Genomic DNA, 22,713 nt, shown 5'->3' with positions numbered 1-22,713 from the left:
AATAATATGATAAAGTGCAGTGGTGAGTTGCAGAGGTAGTTTTTACATTAAAAAAATAGTAGTTAAATAATAAAATAAATAGAAACATGGTTGGAGAATTTCATTGTATATTTACAGAGAGTATTTATCTGACAGGTATGACACTGTTATGGTTTAGTGTTCATCAGAGTGACAGCCTGGGGGAAGAAACTGTTCTTATGACGGGTTGTTTTGGCGCACAGTGATCTGTAGCGCCTGCCGGAGGGGAGGAGTTTGAAGAATTTGTGTCCAGGGTGTGAGGGGTCAGCGGTGATGCTACCTGCCCGTTTCCTGGCCCGGGACCGGTACAAGTCCTGGATGGGGGGCAGGTCGACACCGATGATTTTTTTTTTTTTTGGGGTCATGGGCTGAAAAGTTTGGGAACCCTTGAGCTATACTACTTGGTACAAACTGTCTCATCTGCAGGAATGTGTGGTCCGGCTTCTGTGGAGGTAATCTTGCAGACTCCTCGATGAAGAGGCCGAGTTGTTCCTCACAAAACCTTGCGACAAAAAAACTGACTGTCCCTTTAATCATCAAGATGTTTTTTGTGTGCATGACACATTACGGCTTCTCATGTTGATATTTCAAAATGTTAGGAGATAAAAGTATCATGCATCTATCAGGAAGGATTGATGGTTTGAGAAAACTGAGAATGCAACATGTATCCTGAAATGAAACCTTAAAATCGTGTTTGAATGTTGAGTGTTTTGTGCAGCAGAGGTCATTACACTGAAACAAGGAGTACAAATAGGCCAGCCGAGCGAGTTCAGGTTTGAAAATCTTGGTGTTTTTATTGTAAGTATTGCATCTTCAACTTACACGTCTAGAATCATCATCATCATCAGACTGCATGTTTCACAAAGGATGGCCACAGGTTCAGAACATCAGGAGGACTCCCTACGAGGGACCGCTCGTCTGTTTGGGCTAAAAGTCGACCTCCCAGTGAGACCGACGCCAGCATTGAGTGTGGTTTACAAAAGACACTGACTTCCACTTTGTCCGAGCTGGTACGCTTCTGGCCAAGCTGCAAAACCGGAACGTAACATTCCTATAAAGTCAACCCTGACCCGAGCCAGAGGCGGGTGCAAGTCTAAACCTAACCTGAAACACAGAGGTAAAAATATAGCTTTGTGATCACCAGCTTATGAAGATATGGTTTGTGTTGAATCTGCAGCACAGTCAGAAACTCTCGGTCAGACCTCTCAAAGACCTGATCCAGGAGGAGTCTGGACTGAACTCAGGGAGTAGCTTAGAGCAGGAACGAAGACTGAATGTTACGTAACAGAGCTCTCACACCTTCCTCTCTTTTTAATGACAATCACACATCTGATAAGCTCCCTGAGATCAGCGCAGACACGTCAAGGACCAGGTGTCTCTCTTAAAACATGCACACACACATACGCACACACACACACACTCACATGAGAGAGGACCTGGCTTCAGTAAAATCCATTCACATCGTTTGTTTTCTCCCTTCTTGGAATACAAGCTCGGACTCGTTTGCCACACGAGACAAGACAATGAGTTCCAGACAGTTTTCACACATTGATGAACAATGAAACCCGACACTATCAGAACCATCCTGCTGCGGTACAAGTCTCACTACACGTAGTAAAACACAATCAGGATGTGATCCAGGCTTGAACCAGGAGTGATATTCATTTGTCGTCAAAACGTGGGACCTTTCTTTTCTTCCTGTCAGCAGTGCAGGTTCTTAAAACCGACGTATGAAGATGAAACAACAGAAACGAAGAGAAGCTGAAGGTTAATAACTTAAACAGGGGAGGAATACATGTAAACTGTCCCTCAGAGAAAGAGAGAGATAAAGAGAGAGGACACTGAGGTGTTCTGAGGTGGTTTTGGCGTTTTTTCTTCTTCTTTATAAGCGAGCACCAAATGTGGTGACGTTTTGATTCAGAGCCAAGTCCAACAACCTCGACACGGCTCCACAGAGAGCTCAAACTCTTCAACTTAACAATGTCCTTCTGACAAAGACAGGATTTGTTCTTTTGAATATGTTGTCTTTAAGTCCTCGACTGGAGGCCTTGTGTTGTAAAGGTAAGACACGTTTCGTCAACTAAAACACGAGTCTAATAGAGACTACAGCCCTCCTTCTAGAGGACGGTGGAGTTTTAGACCCCTGTTATTGTGTAGTAGCTGGCTCAATATCTGCCACTTATCAATAAGCCATGCACGGAGATCCGCTCTCCTCGACACAGACGCAGAAAAACAACCAGACAGGGAACATCTTCACACACGGGGTCTGTGATGGAGGACTGACGCTTACTCTTCCATGTATCTGGCTGTTTGAGGTCTGTGTCGGTGAGGGACTCGGATCCAGCAGGCAGGTGACTCTAAATAGGCAAGGCTCAGCACTAGGAGCAGCTTAGGGGCCACTTACATTTCAAGTGTCCATTGAATAAAACATCAGAAAAATCAAACAAAATGGCTACATTTCATTTCCCCTCCCGACCTCCCCGACCCGCCATAAAGAAAATAACAACAACCCATAAAATATACAATTCTTAGAATAAGGAATGAGGAAAGCATCCGTAAAGAGGAGTACAATAAGACAGAACCAATAAGTTAACTTCTTTCTCCCGTCGCTCGTGTTCTTTGAAGGGATGAGAAATAAATATTCCAAAGGGGGGAGTTTTTTTTTTTTTCCTTGGACATACAAAAGGACCAATGAGAGAGAGAAGACGGTGAGAGAGGAAAATAAAACACAAAGTGTGGTAGAAGTGCAATTCTTAATGCCAGTGGAGTTTGGATGCTAACATTGACATCATAAAACACCCGTTTGTCTTCACACTCGTCCTCCACAGATCACCTGATCACCTGATCAAGCTTCCCCTCCCGTTTCTTAAACATCAACAAACAAGAGGAAAACGGTCTAATAAATAAAAACAGACTCGGCGTCCTCCACCAGACGTCCTGCTGGGTTGTTCTCTGGATGGGAAGTTCTTTTCACGTCAAAGAGTAACTTTTCTTCTCCCCTCCTCGGGGCGGCAACAGAGCGGGAAACCTCCCGATGTTTCCAGAACAAAGCGAGAGAATCCGCGTCACGTCTGCTGCCGCCGCGAGAAGGATTCAGTCTCTCCGGAAACTTTAAAAAGCACGATGAACACGAGTCAAACAGCAACAGAGGCGACACTTCTATCCATGAGCTCTACCTTTTTTTAAATCTCCTTTTTAAAGTTGAATTTATTAAACTATCTGTATGTACAAAAAAAAAAGAAGTCAATGTACTTTTTGGACGGTCACACAGTCTGAAGGGAGGAGGAGAAAAAAAAGGGAGGAGTCAAACCAACGAGACAAAAACAAGGAGAAGGGTTATTGCTTGTTACTGCTGGAGAGAGGATGGACACCTGATCCAAAGGTTGTTGTCATTGTTGTTGTTGTTGTTTGGACTCTTTCTTTGTTGCTGTCGTTGGTTTATTGGTTTATGTGTTGGTTTGTGCCGTTTCTACGCACAGCTCTAAAGTAGGCAAGTGCAGGATAGCTTGTTGTAGCTGCTTGTTGAGAGAGGGGGAAGAAACCAAAACAAAACACACACAAAATACAATTTCCACTCTTTGTAAAAGCACCGAGCACCCACATTCGACAGGAATGCTTCTTTTCCTCCTTTTTCTGTTTTTTTTTTGTGGTTGTTTTCCTTCGTGCTCAGTTGGAAACAATCACGGCAGCCACACTCTGTTAGCTTTAAAAGCTTAGTGGTGATGGATCTGATCTGCTCCCCCCGTTGGTTTGTTTCACATTAGCACCAGTTGGAGTGTCCGAGCGTCTGCGGCGTGGAGCAGAGGTAATAAAGAAAAACAAAGATAAGACAAAGGATTCGATTCAGGGCAGACGGAACGTGTATCAGGGCCAAGCTGCAACAATATGGCAAAGTTCACCCACAAGGTTCATTAAAGTCCAGATTAGATGTGCTCCTGTTTATCCAGACCCAACACCAGAACGTTAAGATGGGAGACACAGCTCAGTGCACACACACTCATACACACACCCACAGGGGAGAGAACCAAACAGAAGATCTACATTTTCCAATATCACATGAGTTTAAGTGCGTCGTGGATCAGTTTAGGGGTCGTGTATATATTAAAAATTCAGACTTTTCACAGAAACAAAAGAAATCAATTCATTTTCAAAGCTTGGGTTAAAAATTAAGATATTTTTTTGATGGACTGAGTCTGTGATCTCCCCTAAAAGAAGATTAAAACCAGCTGGCAGTCTCATGTCACTGTGTTGGGGTCCTGGTGTGGGTGTTGGTCGGGCAGCTCAAAGTTCAGAGGTGAGGAAGAGCTCTGAGTGGAGCTCCTCCACCAGCAGCGCTGGAGGAAGAGGAGGAGGAAGGAGGGAGCGGGGCTAAAGGCTTGGAGCAGGTGCTGCTGGGAGGCAGGAGCAACAGGAATGCTGTCAGCTGTGGGCGTGGCCTCTGTTGGTGGTGACTGGGTGTGGGGACGTAGGCGTAGCTCCTTGGATTGACGGACAGGAGGGCAGGCAGGTTTGGCAGGGAGGTGGAGGTGGTGTGAGGATCTAGGAGGAGAAGGCAAGTTTGACACTGCAGGAGGAGTAGCCCTCATCGCTGGCCATGCTCTGCAGGCTGCTGTGGTCATCCAGGTCGCTGGTGCTGGCTGTGCTGACGCTGTCCAGCTCTCCATGGGAGAACTCCGTACTTTCCACGTCCACCTCAATCTCCTCTGCAGAACAGGAAGATGGAGGAGGAAGAACAGTTGTTAGTATCAGAAAACATTTAACTTTATTTAGAAAAATGATATTTCAACTTTATTCTTAAAATGACAACGTTTTTTAACCCCTAGCCCTGACACTCCTCTGTAAAAGTCAGAACAGGAAGTATGTGTGGATTATTTCAGCATCACTCAGCCTCACACAGAGTCTCAGAGGAGCCCTGATGCCACAACCTCAATGTCATAAAACGAGCTGGACAGCTGGGGGCTTTGATGGCCTTGTAGTGGCTAAATTAAACTCCTGTTTAAAGAGAGCGGCCACACTCACCTTGGTCAGAGTCAGAGCGGTCTGAGCAGAGGGGGGAGCCCACACTGTCCATACGTATCCTCTCTCCCTCCCCTGGGCTGCTCTGGGCTGCAGCACTGCTGCCTCCTCTCAGCAGCTCCAGCTGTCGCTGGAGGTGCCTCTGCTCGCGCTCCAGAGACTCCAGCTGGTACTGGCTCTTCCTGTCCGTATCTTCAAGTTTCTGTAAGAGAGGAGGGGGGACACAGAAAGGTGAATTCAGTGAGTCAAGGAGCATGGTGAGACTGGACATACTCTTAGAGTGTAAGTGTGAGAGGAGACGCTTCTTAACAATGTACTGAAGAGAAATGTCAGACACGAGGAGCAGGTGAGAGCAGGAGAATAAAGATGAATAGAGGTGATAAGAGTCAAAGACACAGAGCAGGAATGACAACCAGCAGCAAGAGATACTGAAGATAGATGTTCTCAGTCTGTGAGGAGATTCCTTTCATCTCCACTGGCTGTCAGAATACAAACACAGCAGCACAAACATCTCCCTCCCCTGTTTAAGCATTCAGCCACTACACTTGTTATGTCCCTTGGTTCTTCCTCCTGCCAGTCCTGAATCCCCTCCATGATTTCCCTCACCTGTCTTGTTTACACTGCGTCGCCTCCTTTACTCGCTGTTTACGCCGTCTTTCATTTCAAAATGAGCAAGGGGCCGTGGTAAGGGCCCATACAGCTGTGTCGTGCTCTTAACCTTGTAGCCTCATGTCACGCTCGCTGATGATGACAAGCGTGACTCTCGCCGGCGGACCAAACAATAGGCCATCAATAAGCGACGGAGAGACTCGACTTGACAGCAGCAGAAGTGCAGAGTGGTGGCGGTAGTAGAGGGAGGAGGCGGAGGAGGAGGAGGAGGAGGCAGGACAACAATATCGGCTTTATCACCCCCCCTCTCTGTTACGTGAGTGCTGGCTACACCAAGCTTCTCACATGCAAACTGCTCAATCTCAGGCAGTCACATGCCTGTTTCTAAAGTGGAGGCGAAGGCGTGAAGCAGGATGTCTTAATGTGTTACATGCTCTTCAAATCAGGCACCGGTGACCAGCTGGATACTGCTGATAACACTCTACTACTACAATTGAGGGGAAATGCAACACGTCGAGTGAGTTAGTAAATAAAATGATGGAAACAAATGAAAGATTAAAAGTAATGAAACAAATGTTGTGAAGCTGCGTTCTTATCTCCTGTGTTTGACTTGTGTCCTGCATCGCCCTCTTTATGAAAACTGCAATCACTGGAGTCAATAACCTCTTGTAAATAAAATCATTTGAGGCACGGCATCCCCATCTCTGCTGCAACACCAATAAGTTACATATTAGGAGTGATCCCAGCAGCACATAGTTGAATCAGGCAGAGAAGGTCAAAACAAATAAATCTCAGCAGGGACGCAACACATCATTATCTGGCTTTCATCTTTGCACCGCTGCGTTGATAAATACTTGTTGTGTGTGTCCCAGTGTTAATATTGGCGGTTATTTTAGATTTAGTCTTAGTCTTTATACGACAATGCCTGTTAGTTTTAGTCACATTTTAGTCTTTTCAGCCCTTTATAGTTTTAGTCTACAGAAACTCAAAACATTTTAGTCTTTGATTTTTGCTGAAACATTTTCTCTCTTTAAATAATTCATGTAGTGGATCAGATATCAGTATCAGGGTTATACCAAGTGTTCAAATAGTCAACATTTCACTCCTTTAACACTTTTGTTTGTATAATATCTTAAGTAAAATAAGTCAGCCTGTCCCTGCTAAAATGTCAAAAGAAAACATTCTTGATGTGACCACTGTGACTGTATTTAGATTCCCTTGATTCACAGAAAAATGCCTTGAAAGGACTGTATTGCACTTTTATGACGGTCCCTGAATGCACCTCGCAGTGACAGAGGCACTGTACAGACAGTCAGTTCACGGCACTCTAAAATGCATCTGCATCTTTGATGAGGAGGAGTTGATCCAAACTTACTATATGTGTCTGATGTTTCACCAAACTGGAACAAATCAAGCTGTAGACGCTGAGCTTTGTATGATAATGGTGGCAAAACCGTCACACGTCAAACTCTGTTTTTATACATTTTCAAAACACGTTTCTTTTTTATATAGATTCCTAATAAAGTTACATTTCCAAGATATCTCCGATTAGTAAAGTCATTTTAACTTAGTCAAAGTCACCCAACCTCAGTTGATTGCTCATACCAAAAGCTAGTATTAGAAAAAATATGATTTTTTTTTTTTTTTTTTTTTTTAATTAAAAAGTGATGTCATGGTCTTATTAAAACAGATATATCCCCTCTCTGCCTTCGATGTAAACTGGAAATTGGTTCGCTAATACATACAGTGTGGTCCTGCAATAAGTTAAGACAGTGGTGGCTGGGAATTGAGAATATTCTTGAGAAAGTATTGTCGCAGAATATTTCCTTGTCACCTGTGATAGTAATGCTATAGGGGACTTGACCGACTTAAAGCTCCCCTCCCAAAGCTTAAAGGGTTTTGTGAGCCTAACCATTACAGCTGCCAAGAAATGTATTACATCTAAGTGGAATCATGTAGACCCTCCAAACATTATTCAATGGATTAATGAGGTCAATTCATGTGCTCCTTTGGAGAAAATAACCTATTCCATCAGAGGTAGCCCACAGCTGTTTCACAAGACCTGGGACCCCTGGATGGCCTATCTAGAGTCCGGTCAATACAATGTTTAACTTATTGGTACTCGTACTTCATCTGTGTTCAAATATCAGCCACCTGTAGATGTGTGAGTAAAGTGTAAGGGGAAGATATGTATGTATGTGTATGTTACATTGAAGATTGTGGGTGCATCTCTCCTTGTCATGGCATGGTTTTGTTTTTTTTGTTCTTTGTTTTTGTTTTTGTTTTTGTTTTGTTGTTGTACTCTATGGTGTTTTGTAAACTGTTTGTCCGAATAAGAATGAAGAAAAATGAATAAGCAGAATTTTCCCCCCGAAAAAAAGTGAGGTCATGTTTACGTCATCGTCTCGTCAACAAAATCAAAACATACGTTCGTCAGAGTTTTTATCATCAGTGATGCACTTTAACTTGTCAAAGTCTTGTTTCATGACGAAAAATTGAGTGGTTGACGAACATTTAATCAATGTGTGTGTGTGTGTGTGTGTGTGTGTGTGTGTGTGTGTGTGTGTGTGTGTGTGTGTGTGTGTGTGTGTGTGTGTGTGTGTGTGAGCTCCCGGGTCTTACTTTTATGTGTGCTTTGGCTTTGTTGAGCAGGCCCAGAGTGGTGTGGCGGTTGCAGTCGGGACCCAGAGGTATGAGGGCCTTCAACCGCTCCAGACACAGCCGTAGATGAGCTCGTCTGCAGAGGAGACACAGAGACAAACAGAGTTATTAGATACGTCACAAAATAAAAAGTACAATGAGTCGTAAAGTGTGAAATGTTTGGCATGCTGGTGCGTTTTCATTTTCTCTTCTCACTGGTTGAAACTTAAGCAACACCCGACCAAATTAAAAGGCACTAAACCCTCTCAGCGTGGATTTCTCTTCCTTTACGTGCCACCTCTTCTCTGGAAAAAATAGGCTCATTAACACAGAATGTATTCTTACTTTGTAGGAATTCACCCGCCACAGACCGGGCTCATGTATCTTAAATCCCTGGCTTATAGTTCAGCAGCACAGCAGGCTACATATGATTCACGTCTCGTGTAAGCCTCGAGACGATACATTATCCTCTGCTGGTATTTGTTGCACCCAGCTTTAGTTTCCCTCCTCGACTAACAACAAGTTTCAGTGGAGGACGGGGGGGTTGGGGTTTGGGGGTTGGGGTGGTGTGGTTCAGGGAGGAAAGGTGTAATGGACCTTGCTTGGCTCTTTCACTCCATCATCCTGACAGTCCCTCACTGTGTGACTGCAGACAGGCCCGGGGTACAATCTATCCTGCTAATGGCTCAGAGTTGAGAGGTAAAAAGAGATAATTGTGGCTTTAACACAATCAGCGCTCCATTAGCAGGAGCTGCCCTTTCAGCTCGCCTGAAGGGAGCAGTGGAGAGGCATTAAGAGTCAGTGGACTCAGTGGAGTGACCCAGTCTCAGGAACTGTCTCTAAGGAGTGCCCAAAGGAGACAGACCCAGGAGACCGGAGCAGGAATTCTCTGCACTGATTACGCCAGGCTAGACCGTTCTGTACTACGCTCTGCTGCTTTAAGACTGGAGGAGACGTGTGTGTGCTGGCTGGAGTGTATCTGTCTGTGTGTGTATGTCAGACTGAGTGTGTGTGTGAGGAGGGGAGGCTAAGCTATGCATGGATGCTGCTGATAAGAACACGAGAGCAGAGCGAGCCATTACACCGGTGCAGGAAGTGTGAGTGTGTGTGCTTAAACGACGTTAACAAGGAGAGTGCCGAACGTCGGGGGGGGGCGTCCTGATTCAGTCTGCAGTGATAAAAGTGAAGGAGTCACAGAACAGGTAGAGCACACATGTTGTCAGTCTGGGTGATAGGGATGATAATCAGTCAGGTGAGGTTATCTGTGTGTGTAATCAGGACAGAGCAAGAGTCAGCTTTTTATCTGTTAAATGTAGGAGTGTAACAATTCATCTACTGCATCCATGTATTGATTTACATCAATACATCGATCTGTGCTCGACAAGTTGGCCTTCTGGACGACATGTATGGATCTAACATCGTTTTAAAAGGTAATAAATCGATTGTATCCATACTAGGAAATAACACTTTGGATTTCAGCATGGCAGACTTTATATGGATGTTTTTTTTACACTTTTAATGATAAAGACGTTAAACGTTACTCAATTCAGGCTGCCTGTGACATCATCGCCACACGCCAGCAGACAACAAAACATAGCATGGCGGACGGCAGAGGAGACGCCGGCGAGCGAGGAATGATCAAGCCACCTTTGCGGTCCAGTGTGTGGAAACACTTTGGCTTTTGCAAAGACGGAGATGTTCTAAATAAGTCGCTCACTGTTTGTAGGATATGTAAAGGTCAAGTAAAGTTACCACGGCAACACCACAAATGTATCCAACCACCTACTAAGACGCCATGGGATTTCACACAGCGCCGGCCGTCCAGGCGCCTCTTGCAGCGTTCATCAAGGTAACATCAGCTCTGCAGAAGCCTCAGGCCTCTCCAGCATGTTTAGTCAGAGACGAGGACAAAACTCTGCTCGGGTCAAAAACATCACGCCAACATCAGGACTCTAGGACTGTCCAGTATCAAGGGATTTATCTCACAGTCACAGTGGATGAATTTTGAGCTAAAAAGTTACTGAATCAATTTCAAGTCACTGAATCGTTTTGGATCGTATCGGCAACCACGAATCATGATACGAATCGAATCATTGTTAATAATAATAATAATAATACATTTTATTTATAAAAGCGCTTTAAAAGGTTCTCCAAGCGCTTTACAGGAAAATACAATTATACAATAGAAAAGCAAAGGAAAACAGTGCAAAAAAGCAAAGAAAAGCAAAGCAGCAAAATAAAACAAAACAATAAAAAAATCAATCAATTCTAGTTTAAAAGCCTTTCTAAATAGGTGTGTTTTGAGTCCGGATTTGAATTTGGTGAGTGAGGGAGAGAATCTGAGGTGTTGGGGGAGAGAGTTCCAGAGGGTGGGGGCAGCGACAGAGAAGGCCCTGTCCCCCCAGGTTCGGTGCTTGGGTTTGGTGAGAGGGGTGAGGAGGTTGGCGTTGGTGGAGCGGAGGTTGCGGGAGGGATTATATGGCTGCAGAAGGTCGGTGAGGTAGGAGGGAGCTAGGTTATGGAGGGCTTTATAGGTGATGAGTAGGATCTTGTACTGTATTCTGAAGGGGATGGGAAGCCAATGGAGGTTCTGGAGGACTGGGCTGATGTGGTCTCTGGAGCGGGTATGAGTGAGGAGGCGTGCAGCTGAGTTTTGTATGTATTGTAATTTGTTGAGGAGGGTGTTGGGTGTACCGTAGAGGATGCTATTGCAGTAATTGAGTCTTGAGGTGATGAAGGCGTGGATGAGAGTTTCAGCTGCTGTGAAGGAAAGGGAGGGGCGGAGACGGGCGATGTTTTTGAGGTGGAAGAAAGCAGTTTTTGAAATATTGTTAATGTGTTGTTGAAAGTTAAGTGACTGATCAAAAATTATACCAAGTTTACGGATGTGGGTGGATGCTGAAACAGTGGATTTATCAATAGTGAGTGAGAAGTCTGGGCAGGTGGAAGTGAGGGATTTTGGGCCTATGATGAGAATTTCAGATTTATTACAATTGAGTTTGAGAAAGTTTGTTTGCATCCAGGAGTTTATTTCAGTGAGGCAGTTTGTGAGGGTGATGTGGGAAGCAGCGGTGATGGATGTGGTTGAAATGTAAAGCTGGATGTCGTCGGCATAACAGTGGAAATGGAGGCCGTGGCGGCGTATGATGTGACCAAGGGGGAGCATGTAGATGATGAAGAGGAGGGGACCAAGCACTGAACCCTGGGGGACACCATGAGAGAGGGGGGCTGTGCGTGACTTGAGGTTGTTGATGCTGATAAACTGATGGCGGTCAGAGAGGTAGGATTTGAACCAGGTGAGGGCGGTGCCAGTGATACCGAGGGAAGATTGAAGGTGGGTAAAAATCATTACACACTTAGTTTAATGTATAATTGTGTTTGTTACATTTAAACACACACAATTCACACAAACACACACGCACGCACGCACGCACGCACGCACGCACGCACGCACGCACGCACGCACGCACGCACGCACGCACGCACGCACGCACGCACGCACGCACGCACGCACGCACGCACGCACGCACGCACGCACGCACGCAATAACACAGATATCTGCTGGCAATTAATCACACTCTCCTCTTTCACAGCAGCCTGGGGGAAACTCGTCGCTCCACCTGGGAGTCTCTAAAGAGAGGACAGCATGGCAGCAGATCCGTCCAAGCGCTTCCAATTTGCCTGTTTTGTTCAGAGTTGTAATTAAGATTATGACTCAATCAGTGGGAACAAGGAATTAAGTGGATTGTTTCTCCAATTTGCCGTGTTCGCCAATAACCATTTCCAAATTAAGTAGGCCATGTACATGGAATATTTCATCATCCCTGATACGCCAATAAATTATTTATTGTGCAGCTGTAGCTGAGGGGCTGACACACATTCACACGACATGAGAGAACACACACATTCACACAACATGAGAGAACACACACATTCACACAACATGAGAGAACACACACATTCACACGACATGAGAGAACACACACATTCACACAACATGAGAGAACACACACATTCACACAACATGAGAGAACACACACATTCACACGACATGAGAGAACACACACATTCACACGACATGAGAGAACACACACATTCACACAACATGAGAGAACACACACATTCACAAGACATGAGAGAACACACACATTCACACGACATGAGAGAACACACACATTCACACAACATGAGAGAACACACATTCACACAACATGAGAGAACACACACATTCACACGACATGAGAGAACACACACATTCACACAACATGAGAGAACACACACATTCACACGACATTAGAGAACACACATTCACACATGAGAGAACACACACATTCACATGACATGAGAGAACACACACATTCACATGACATGAGAGAACACACACATTCACACAACATGAGAGAACACACACATTCACACAACATGAGAGAACACACACATTCACACGACATGAGAGAACACACACATTCACACGACATGAGAGAACACACACATTCACACAACATGAGAGAACACACACATTCACACGACATGAGAGAACACACACGTTGCTCATAAACGGATCCTGAAACTTGAATACTGCGAACCCATGTGTGCACAGTAAGAACACCTTGTACATATGAACCGACTGATAAAGTAGAGGGCAGAGCAGGACACACACACACACACACACACACACACATACATATGGTCATATATGGGCGTGTGTGTCTGGCTGCATTGTAGGCATCGAGTTAACAAACTCCAGACACCAGAGACCAATATCTACTCTTCCTCCACTCCCACTGAGATTAAAACAACCATTTCAGCAGACAGCCTCAGATAACCCCGGCTCACCAGCACTCCTGTGTGTCCCCCCCCCCACTCCCGTCTCCCCTCACCCAAACTGACATGACGAATGGTACGATGACCCCACAGTCACTGCACCACATTTCAACCCATCGCCTGCCTGCGACCAAAATACCCCATTGTGCCTCTACTCTGCAGAGTCAGTGTGAAACCACGAAACAGCCTTCCGCACTCACGTGAAGATGATGAGGAAGAGGCCATGCCGTCACCTCATCCAGCACACTGAGTCCTGGTTCTGTCCTTTCCACAACTACCTTATGTACTGTGTGATCTCCTCTTACAGCGACACATGCTGCTCTCTGGCAGCACTCAAACACCCTGGCGGTGCCTCTTATTGATAGACAGACATGTGAGACTTGTGCCTGATATTTGTCCTAATCTCTGTGTGCATAATGTGCTCGACAGCGGAGGAGCACTCTGATAAGTGCAGAAAGCGAAAGGAGGCCCAAAAAGTACAGGAGGGGAGTGTCTGGGGAACAGCTTGTGACTGAGGGAGAGAGAGAGAGCAGGAGAGTGGATTATTGTGTAATTCACTGTTATCATGTTGGAGGAGCTGCTAATGGGAAGTCAAACTGGAGCTCCTCACTCTGAAGTCTTTCAGGGAGAATAAATCAACTGATAATGACCCCACAGCCACTTCCAGATAACCGTGGAGACTGGGTTATCTTGTCAGTCTGTTCCATGGGCTCTATCTCTCACTGTCTCACCAAAGAGGTTAAAGGTCATGAGCTACTGGTGATGCCCCCAAGAAAGGTCCCTAAGCCTTAAGAAAGGCTTGTTTCTCATCCCAAACAGCCAGAGAGGCTAAGCTGTCTGCAGCTTATGATATGAGTGGCGGCTTGTGACCATAAATACCTGTGGACGAGCTGCAGCCAGAATCTGTGTTTGCCTCCGCCCTCGTGTAGGCATGTAACGCAGCAACCAGGAACACGGCACTGTTTCCCAGAGTTCTTAGAAAAGAGCAGTGAGAGTTATATAAACAGCTGTGGATTTACTCTACAGCTCCATAACTCCATGTCCTCTGATGCTACGGCAAAGGATTGGTTAAGTAAACCTGGTGACAGGATGTGATGTCACGAGGGACAGGTGGTGTCAGTAGGTTGCTGAGAATGAGGCCTCACTTCCTGCTTAGTTGTTTGTAGATGGAAGTGATGTCCACAAACTCTCCAGACAAAGTTTAAAGCATGTTTGGATGTGAATCAGCTGACTGAAGGTGATGCTCACAGTGGAGGGGCTGCGGCTGAGTGACAGGTCTCCACCTGACCACGTTCACATACTTATTTTTTTCAATAAGAAGGAGTAGACAGAAAACTGGACACTGTGAGTCTATGTTTCTGTTCAGTTCCCTTGTTGAAGTCTGAGCCTTCACTTTTATGACTGTGTGTCTGCAGAGATTATGAGCCTGCTCCACATGTTGATATTCAGAGTGTTTAACATTTTGAACACCTCAATATGATCAGTAGATATTCAATACTGTCAGTTATATACATTGTGTTGTAAGGAAAATTTGATTCAGGGGAAAAGATGAATGTGGCATTGTTTTTGACATGGAAAACTTTTAGGGTTTTTTTTTTTTTTAAGGATTAAACGATAATTGATCGTTAACATTTCCAAAGATCGAAAGAGTAAAATACTTGAAATTTACATCCCTACTCCAGATTAAAATGATAAGTGTTTATCGTTATAAAGTGCTATAATGAGATGCAGAGAAACTAAAGTGAATATTGAAACTTAAAGAATAAAGGCTTTTATCTGCACTTTGTATTCTCACTGTTGTCTGAATGGCTCAGCATGCTGCAGGTTTCCTGAATGAGGAGCTCTTTATCTCTCCTCCATTATGTTTTTGTGTTGTTCTTTGTTGTTGCCTTGCAGGTATACCTTAGCAAACAGATGCTTCTGAAATCCCACGCTCTCCCTGGTAGTGAGGCAGCGAGCTTTTGTGGACTGGAGTCTTAGTACAGATCGATGTATTATGGAGCTGGCTGTTCAAAGGAAACCACATCTAAAGCTGTGCCGATCTCCCACCAATTCATGGGAGTTATCTGGACCTGGCGGTGTAAATATATCCAGCTTTTAACAGTGTTTATAAAAAGGTAGCCGCACACGGAACTAAAACACTGAAACATTCCTCATTTCATCTTAAAGACGTCATTCAATCTTTGTCTGGCTGCTTGCTCCTCATTGTATTGACAGATTATCCGTTTACAACACTATTGTGCATAATTTACCGTATTCATCGGTTTATCATCCTGTAAAACACTCAATAGAGGAACTCAGGTGTGTTAAATCCTGGAGGCATGACTTGCAGGCTTACTGCAAACAGCCTTTCCTTTCCTCCTGAGACAATGGGGCACTTCCCCTCGACCACTGTGTGTTCATGTGTGTGTGCGTGTCTCTCTTTCATGCTCTTGTGTGCCCCTGTGGCTTATGTTCCTGATGGGCCCCAGATGGGTACCCAGGCAGGCAGCTCTGCCTTTTGGCTTTGACATGTGAGCGAGCAGCCAGGCGGCCCCAGGTCACCGCACCACACCTTTCCTCTCTCATCCTTACTCCACACGAGTCACGTGCAGGACCTCCCCTGATTCCCCACAATCCTACAACTTCCAGCATCATCTATGTAGTCAAAAAAACAAGCAACAAACATGTTATATAACAGGTTGAGAGATCTTATTCCAAGGATTCTGACGTCATTACTTTTCCTCCTGCCGCAGCTCTCTCACTTGTGCCTTTAATGCATCAACGCTGCCTCCGGTGTGACTGAAGCCCGGTCCTTTTTAAAGAAGCACTTTGAAGCTCTCTCGGTTGGTATGGGTACGCTGCCCACTACAGCTCTAACAGAGCCTACGCACATCATATGTACATCCCTCGTCTATGCTCAACCTCCCTCAGCCTTGTATTACACACACGCACGCGCACGCACATGCACACACACACACACACACACACAATTTTGTATCTGATAGGTTTGCATGGTGTAAAAAGTGTCAGATGCAAACTAAGAGATAACTAACCTCTAACTAACCCTCTACTTTTTTAGTTTGACTGGAAACAAGTGAAATGAAAGCATCAAGCTGTGATTACACCTCTGTTGAAATGATAAAAGCGTCAGCACAATGTCCTGAAAATATCTCTGACTTAGACAGATCATGTAGAACAGAAGTGTGAAGTAGTTGTAAAGGCCTGCTGCACAAACACGAACAGGTTTAAATTCCTCTTTAAGTTCCCCCTTAGTCTTGTTAAAATACTAGATTATATGGGAAAAAAAATCTCAAATCATTGGTTGCACAAGTCTGAGCATCTGTTGTCGTAACTGAATATATGTGCACTGACTCCTACCAGGCACAAGTAGTGTTTAATATCGATATCTGGAAGCAGATGGGAAGTTTTCTGTGTTTAAAAGAGACTTTGTTCTTTTTTGGAGGAACACAGATTTGTGCAAAAGTGAGACCTGCTGTTTTTCTGTGGGCAGTAATTATCAAGAGAAAAAGAGAACAAGCATATTCCTGCAAGTCTTCTTTGTGTGGGGAAAAATAAATGTCAATCCATGAAACACCGGCGCATGATGAGTGACACAGAAAACAAAAGCTGCCTGAGTTTCTGCTTCTGTTTCATTCAGAGTCCTCAGAAAGCTGCACTGTTAGCTGGAGCGGTGGTGACAAGAAAAAAAAAAAAAAAAAGATGGCTGCCCTAGATTCCAAACTTGTGAAAATGTAAATAATATATAACTTCTGAGGCCATCCAAGATGTCTGACATAATTACTGGACGTGCTCTTAAAGGGGAAGGTCAGATTTCCAGCCCAGATACCAGTCAATACTCTTCACTTAGCCACACACACACACACACGCACACATGCACGCACCCACGCACGCACACACACGCACACCCTCCATTGTTGACCTACTTCTAATGCATGCAGAGGGGGAGGCATCTGACCCTTCACCCAGTTATTACACTAATTACATATCACTGATGACCGACTCAGTGGTAAAGCTCCTTAATTGACATGCAAGAGGAAATTAAGACATCATACAGAGAGCTCTCTCTGCACTTCCTCTGTTGCATTACTCCTTCTCCAACGTCTGGGCTCGTTTAAAGTAGCTGCGAATCAGGATTCACTGCCATGTCAAAGATTATTGGAGTGATTAAGAGCGTTTTGTAATGCAAAGCCTCGTTTGAATTAGACTAAGCCTTGTCCGTCGAGCGCTGCATCAAATCAGCAGCAAGTTATCTCACTACGAAGGGGACGGCTGCTTCTTTTATGTGCTCTGATTATTATTTTCCAAAACATTATTACACGGATAAAAATAGCCAGCAGGAGATACCGGCGACTTGAATACCCTAGAGCATACTAGCATGCTACTTGTCTTAGATCATACATGGAGAAACAACATGTGAACATGTGGCACACTGATCCATGCTCTGCAGATGGTGACATTCAATATACATGGAGGGGGCGGGATTCAATCCACATGACAGCCTATACGTTTGCGTTGCTGTGATGGCAGGAGCAGCTTTTGAACTCAGAGCACTCTAACAGGGAGGAAACAAAACTCCAAATGGTGATAATCAAAGGTGGATAAATACAAACAAAACTTTAACACATTTATAAATAAATAAATAAGGCTTATAGTTAGAGCTGGATCAGGCTTGGACCCGATCTTAGTTATGCTGCTATAGGCTTAGACTGACACAATGGGATCTTGTCTCTCTACCTGTCCCATTAAAGTTACTAACCATAGACCTTTCCCTGAGCTCCCTTGTCTCGTAGATTCCTCCTGCTGCTACAACTACTACTATCCGTCTCCCCACTATCACCTCTCTCTCTCTCTTCATCTTCCTCTATCCCTCTCTCCAACACGGTCTCAGCAGATGTGTGTGTAACATGAGTCTGGTCCTGCTGGAGGTTTCTGCCTGTTAAAGGAAGTTTGTCCTTGCCACTGTAACTTGCTAAATGCTGCAAAGTGCTCTGCTCATGGTGGATTAAGATGAGATCAGACTGAGTCCTGTCTGGAAGATGGGACTGGATCTGATCCTGGTCTTGATGTTGGGTCTTTGTTAGTAATAGAACATCGAGTACAGTCTAGACCTGCTCTGTTTGTAAAAGCGTCTTGAGAAAATGTTTGTTGTGATTTGGCGCTATACAAATAAAGATTGATTGATAAATATGGATCACTTCTAGCAACTTTAACTTTAGCAATTATGGAAACGTGGAGTATTCTCATTAACTCAGCTTGCTCACACACACTGTAGACCATTCACGCTGGCTTTTATAAGTTACACAAACCAAACTACAGGAAACAACAGCTCTCTGTGTTTGCAGCCTACCTTTGTTTACTGCCTCGCTGAGCAAACACAAAGAGCGTGGTTGTGTTTTCTGCTAAAGATACTTCTCCTAGGATTTTCTGTTGTTTATCCCGCTGTGTCTTTCTCTCATTCTCTCTTTCACACGGGGCAGTGGGGGGTGTCATTCTCTCCCTCCTTCTCTCACATGACTGCTGTAGGGTTGCAGGCAAGGTCACATGTTTATCCATACAGACAGTGGCACCTGACTGAATAGGTTTTTTTTTTTCTTTCACTAGGGGAAACTAACACTCACTAGGTTGACTGCTGGAACAGTCATCAAACAGCAAACAGCCTGGCGCCGGCCGTATGTGCTTAAGCCAACTGCAGCTTTATTATGTGAGCTATAAATGGCAGGTTCAGGAAATGACAAATGCAGATGGAGCTTTTATGTCAAGTGGGTCTGGATTGGGACGATGAGATCATTATTCTAGGTTTCCTTCTTGTTGTAAAGTGATGATCTATGATTTGACAGATGGTTCCAGCATTAGCCAATACATGGCACATGACCTCTTACTCATGTTGTAGTGCTGCTCGTATCATTCAGACCCCATCAAGCCGTGCCACTAGCTGCTGAAAACGAGGGACTTTAAACGACATCCCTGCTAGAAGAGCCGTACGTTTGAGCGAGTGTGCTGAAAGTTATACTTCGTCCGCTGCTGATGCATCAGTCAGCCCGTCACGTTTCTACACGCACACCAGATTAGAGCAATCTTTGCCCCACGGCAATTGTAGGCTCTCTTTTTTCTGACAGACTGATGCTTCCTCATCTCCTTTATGAAACGCGGACAGATGGGATAGATGCAGAGAGTCGGAGTGAGATAGAGAGGGTGAGAGAGTGGGGGGGAGGGAGGGGAGGGTTCTGTCTGTGTAATCTGCCCAGAAACTAGCCATGGGCACAAACGAGAGCCAGACTGTCAGGAGTTCCGCAACGGGGAGCGACTCAAATCCACTCACTCGCTTCGAGTTCTGAATCAAATTTTTATATCAGCGTGACTACCCGAAAAACACTCCACACACATGCAAGCTTTGTTTCTGTCGTCCACCAACGACACCAGTGTGCATATGTTATGCATGAGTGGCACCAGTAGAATTTTAACCCCTAACCCCTGAAAGACTAAGAGCAGTGCTGCACTCATGGGACCTTGAAGGAGACAGGAATAAGGGAACTAAGCCAGTGATAGTGAGGTCATTGTAAGGAGAGAGCTCCAAAGACTACTTCACGTGAGAGTAAGAAAAGTTTGGTTCATCTTTACATATTTCGTCCAAATTCCACCGGATCCGTGTCTGGTCTGTCTCTGATCACAGAACCGGATCTGATCGGTTTCTATTCCAGTCAATGTGTTAACTTCCACTGGATCCGCTCCGTTGCGTTCCGGCTGCGTCTCTGATCCTGCAGGGCGGAGCCCTCCGGATCAGATACACAAGACTTCTATTTTTGCCGGATGCCGGAGCACGACGCATCAATCTCAACAGAGCAGATGGAGAGGGACAGGAAGTCAGGTTTCACCAAAACAAAATGAAAACATCCGGTTAATTTTCAGAATAAAACACTCTGTGTTATCACCAGATCGTATTTCACTGAACTACAACAACAAACCAAAGTCATGATGAGCGGAGCCAGGCCTGGAGGTCAGAGGTTTTCAGAGGACCAGAAAGACAACATGGATGAGGAGAGGGGTCTGATATTCATTAATGCAGTAATTACAGTGGGTAAACCTTGGTCACATGACTCCAGCTGTCAGGCAGTCCTGCTCCGTGCTGTGGGTGTTGACGTACGAGAGAGCACGGAGCAGGACCACAGCAGATCGGAGACGGACCAGACACAGATCTGATGGAAGTCCCGGGTTTATCCTCAACATGACAGCAAACACGAACTGAATGAGAGAAAAATGAAATGCTGCTCATGTCTGCTTTCTTTTCAGTCTGTAAGTCGGTGTCCTACATCCCAACAGTTCCTCAGACTTTCCAGACTGACAGCAAACTGTTAAATTTGACAAATAGAGCCAAGGAAAGAGGAAATGCGCATCTCTCTCCTGCCACTTTTCTAGTCGTGGAAATTAAAAAATGATTAACAAGTCTTGGGATTTTCATTGTAACTCTGCAGCGTGATGACCCATATTCTGGTTACATGGCAGCAGGAAGAAAGGGAAACGTAGAAAAGGTAAAAATGCATTGCTGCATGCGAGTGGGTGGGAGAGGGACTTTGATACTTCTGAGCATTCATGCAGTTGTGACCTCAATCCTAAAAAAGAGATTCAGGGAGTGTGGAGGAGAGAGAGAGAGAGAGAGAATATTTCCCATTGGTTGTATCCAGCGCTGAAACCACACTGGAAACTGGAGACAATTAAATACAAATGGGAGATCAAACATGATTCTGGACTCAGAGGAACCCTCTCCCGCTCACCCAAGGCCACAAGTAGTAAATAAAGTGAAACAGTTGATTACTACACAGACCAAAGCAGTTGTCACGTTAAACCCGTCGAAGCCACAAACAGCATCCGCCGTGACGCATAGCAACAGTGCAGCGAAGGGATTGAAGACAGATTGGGACAAGTGGAAACAGAGGAGACGGAGACAGACGGGTAAGTTTGACAAATACGATGAAAGAATAGAGCAGCCGGATACACGTGCTCACACACACACACACACACTCACACATGCAGAGTTCATTCGAGTAGAGAGAGGAAGCTGGAGCGGGAGGGCATGGCGGGGGGATGCTGGCCAAGAGACTTTGGGGTTGAAACCCATCACTAACACACGGATTAGTTCACACGTGCACACTGCCTTTTAATCTGCTCCACTGACAAAGGTTGGGAGAGAGAGAGAAAAGAAAGTAAATGAGAGAAAGATGTGGAAGCATAGAAACAGAGAGGAAGAGGAGGAGGGGGGGGGGGGGGGGGGGTAGAGATGGAGGAGAGAACGAGACTGTCCATCACTCACACCACCTTGAAGTGAAACCAGCCAAGTCGTCAATCTACTATCTTTGGCAAAAGTCTCAGATCATGTGACCGGACTTTACAAATCCCGATCCATCTGTCGAGTCCGACAGTTTTTGGGAGCATTTCAGAGTGATGTCAAACACTGACTTGAAGAGGGGACGTCGTGTCTAAGTCAGAGCGTTAAACCCCAATCTTACCAGGACTCCATCTGTGCCGCTCTCCTTCCATTCATTCAAGCTTTCTCGCAGTGCCATTTGATGTCCCTGACCCTAAACCGTAAACCCTCACGTTCCCCTTTAGCCCTCTGTGACTCTGGAAGTAAGGGCAGAGGCTTTGGATTAAAACTCCAATATGGCTTGGCTCTTACAAATGCGCCTATAGTGTAAAGCTTGGGAGATCCAGCCAGATGTTGGCGTAGGGTGCAGGAGGAAAGGAGGGAAGGGGGGGGGGGCTGTCCCATTGGACCATGTCCTCTTTTCAGCTTTGGATGTGGTTTTTAATACTTCCAAAAACAGGGTGGGGTAGGGGTGTAATCCAAATAATCTGAATCAACCTTTTTTGCACAAACACACACTCAAGCCTCTGAACACTCAGAGGCACACTCTCACTTTCTCCCTGACCTTGGTTAAACTCACTTACTTGCTAAGTCACTTAACCCAGTTGGCACCGTCATTGATCCACCCGGGTTAAGGCCTCAGCCAAGAAATGGCAAATAATGTGATTCAGAATGCGCCCAGAATCAGAGAGCATGTGAGGTGGATGCTGCAACTCTACGGGGAGGGGACTCGTCTTCGTCTCACAGCGCTCATTGGTGTAAAGCTAACCTCTATGATTGGTCAGAAGGCGGTGGTATTTTCCCCTTTTTTCCCCAGCTGTACGGCTAAAAATAGAAATGGTTGTGAGATTTAGTCTAATTGAGTCTGTCTGGTGTATTCAACAAGCATCCTATTTTCTCCCTTTCTGTCTTCATCTCTCCTTCCTTAAGGTGCAGATTAAGTTAGCTTGGCTGCTCACGTGACACGCTGCAGGAAGGAGCATAGAGAGGATGGTGTATTTTTCCTGGAACACTATATAACCGCAGCCTCATCCGTTCAGCCCGAAGTGGTCAACACAGAAAACACAGAAGGAACTGCACACTTAGCAGAACAGTGAACATACAGTTTCTAGAGTATGAAATTGTTCTCGTTTCTGTCATTCCAAATAAAAGTAAGCCTGGACATCCCACTTAAGCTTGCTGACTAAGCCCATATGCTCACTCGGCCTTGTTCCGTTTGATTACACAGTCCTCCCACAGAATGC

General features: G+C 45.2%; 1 protein-coding gene across 2 annotated transcripts in view; it reads right to left on the bottom strand.

Moving 5' to 3' along the window:
- Positions 1-786: 786 nt before the first annotated feature.
- Positions 787-22,713, bottom strand: part of mxi1 (max interactor 1, dimerization protein) — a 35,587-nt gene continuing 13,660 nt past the window's right edge. For both annotated transcript variants that reach the window (XM_034687781.1, XM_034687782.1), the window contains exons 4-6: positions 8,266-8,380; positions 5,038-5,236; positions 787-4,721 (exon numbers count right to left, since the gene is read on the bottom strand). In XM_034687781.1, the coding sequence (XP_034543672.1) occupies positions 4,558-4,721; positions 5,038-5,236; positions 8,266-8,380 (478 nt within the window). In that variant the 3' untranslated portion in view covers positions 787-4,557. The remainder of the gene's footprint in view (positions 4,722-5,037; positions 5,237-8,265; positions 8,381-22,713) is intronic.

Source organism: Notolabrus celidotus, chromosome 7, assembly GCF_009762535.1.
Source record: "Notolabrus celidotus isolate fNotCel1 chromosome 7, fNotCel1.pri, whole genome shotgun sequence".
NCBI lineage: Eukaryota > Metazoa > Chordata > Actinopteri > Labriformes > Labridae > Notolabrus > Notolabrus celidotus.
The sequence above is the reverse complement of the archived record's forward strand: the minus strand, read 5'-3'. Positions and strand labels throughout refer to the sequence as shown.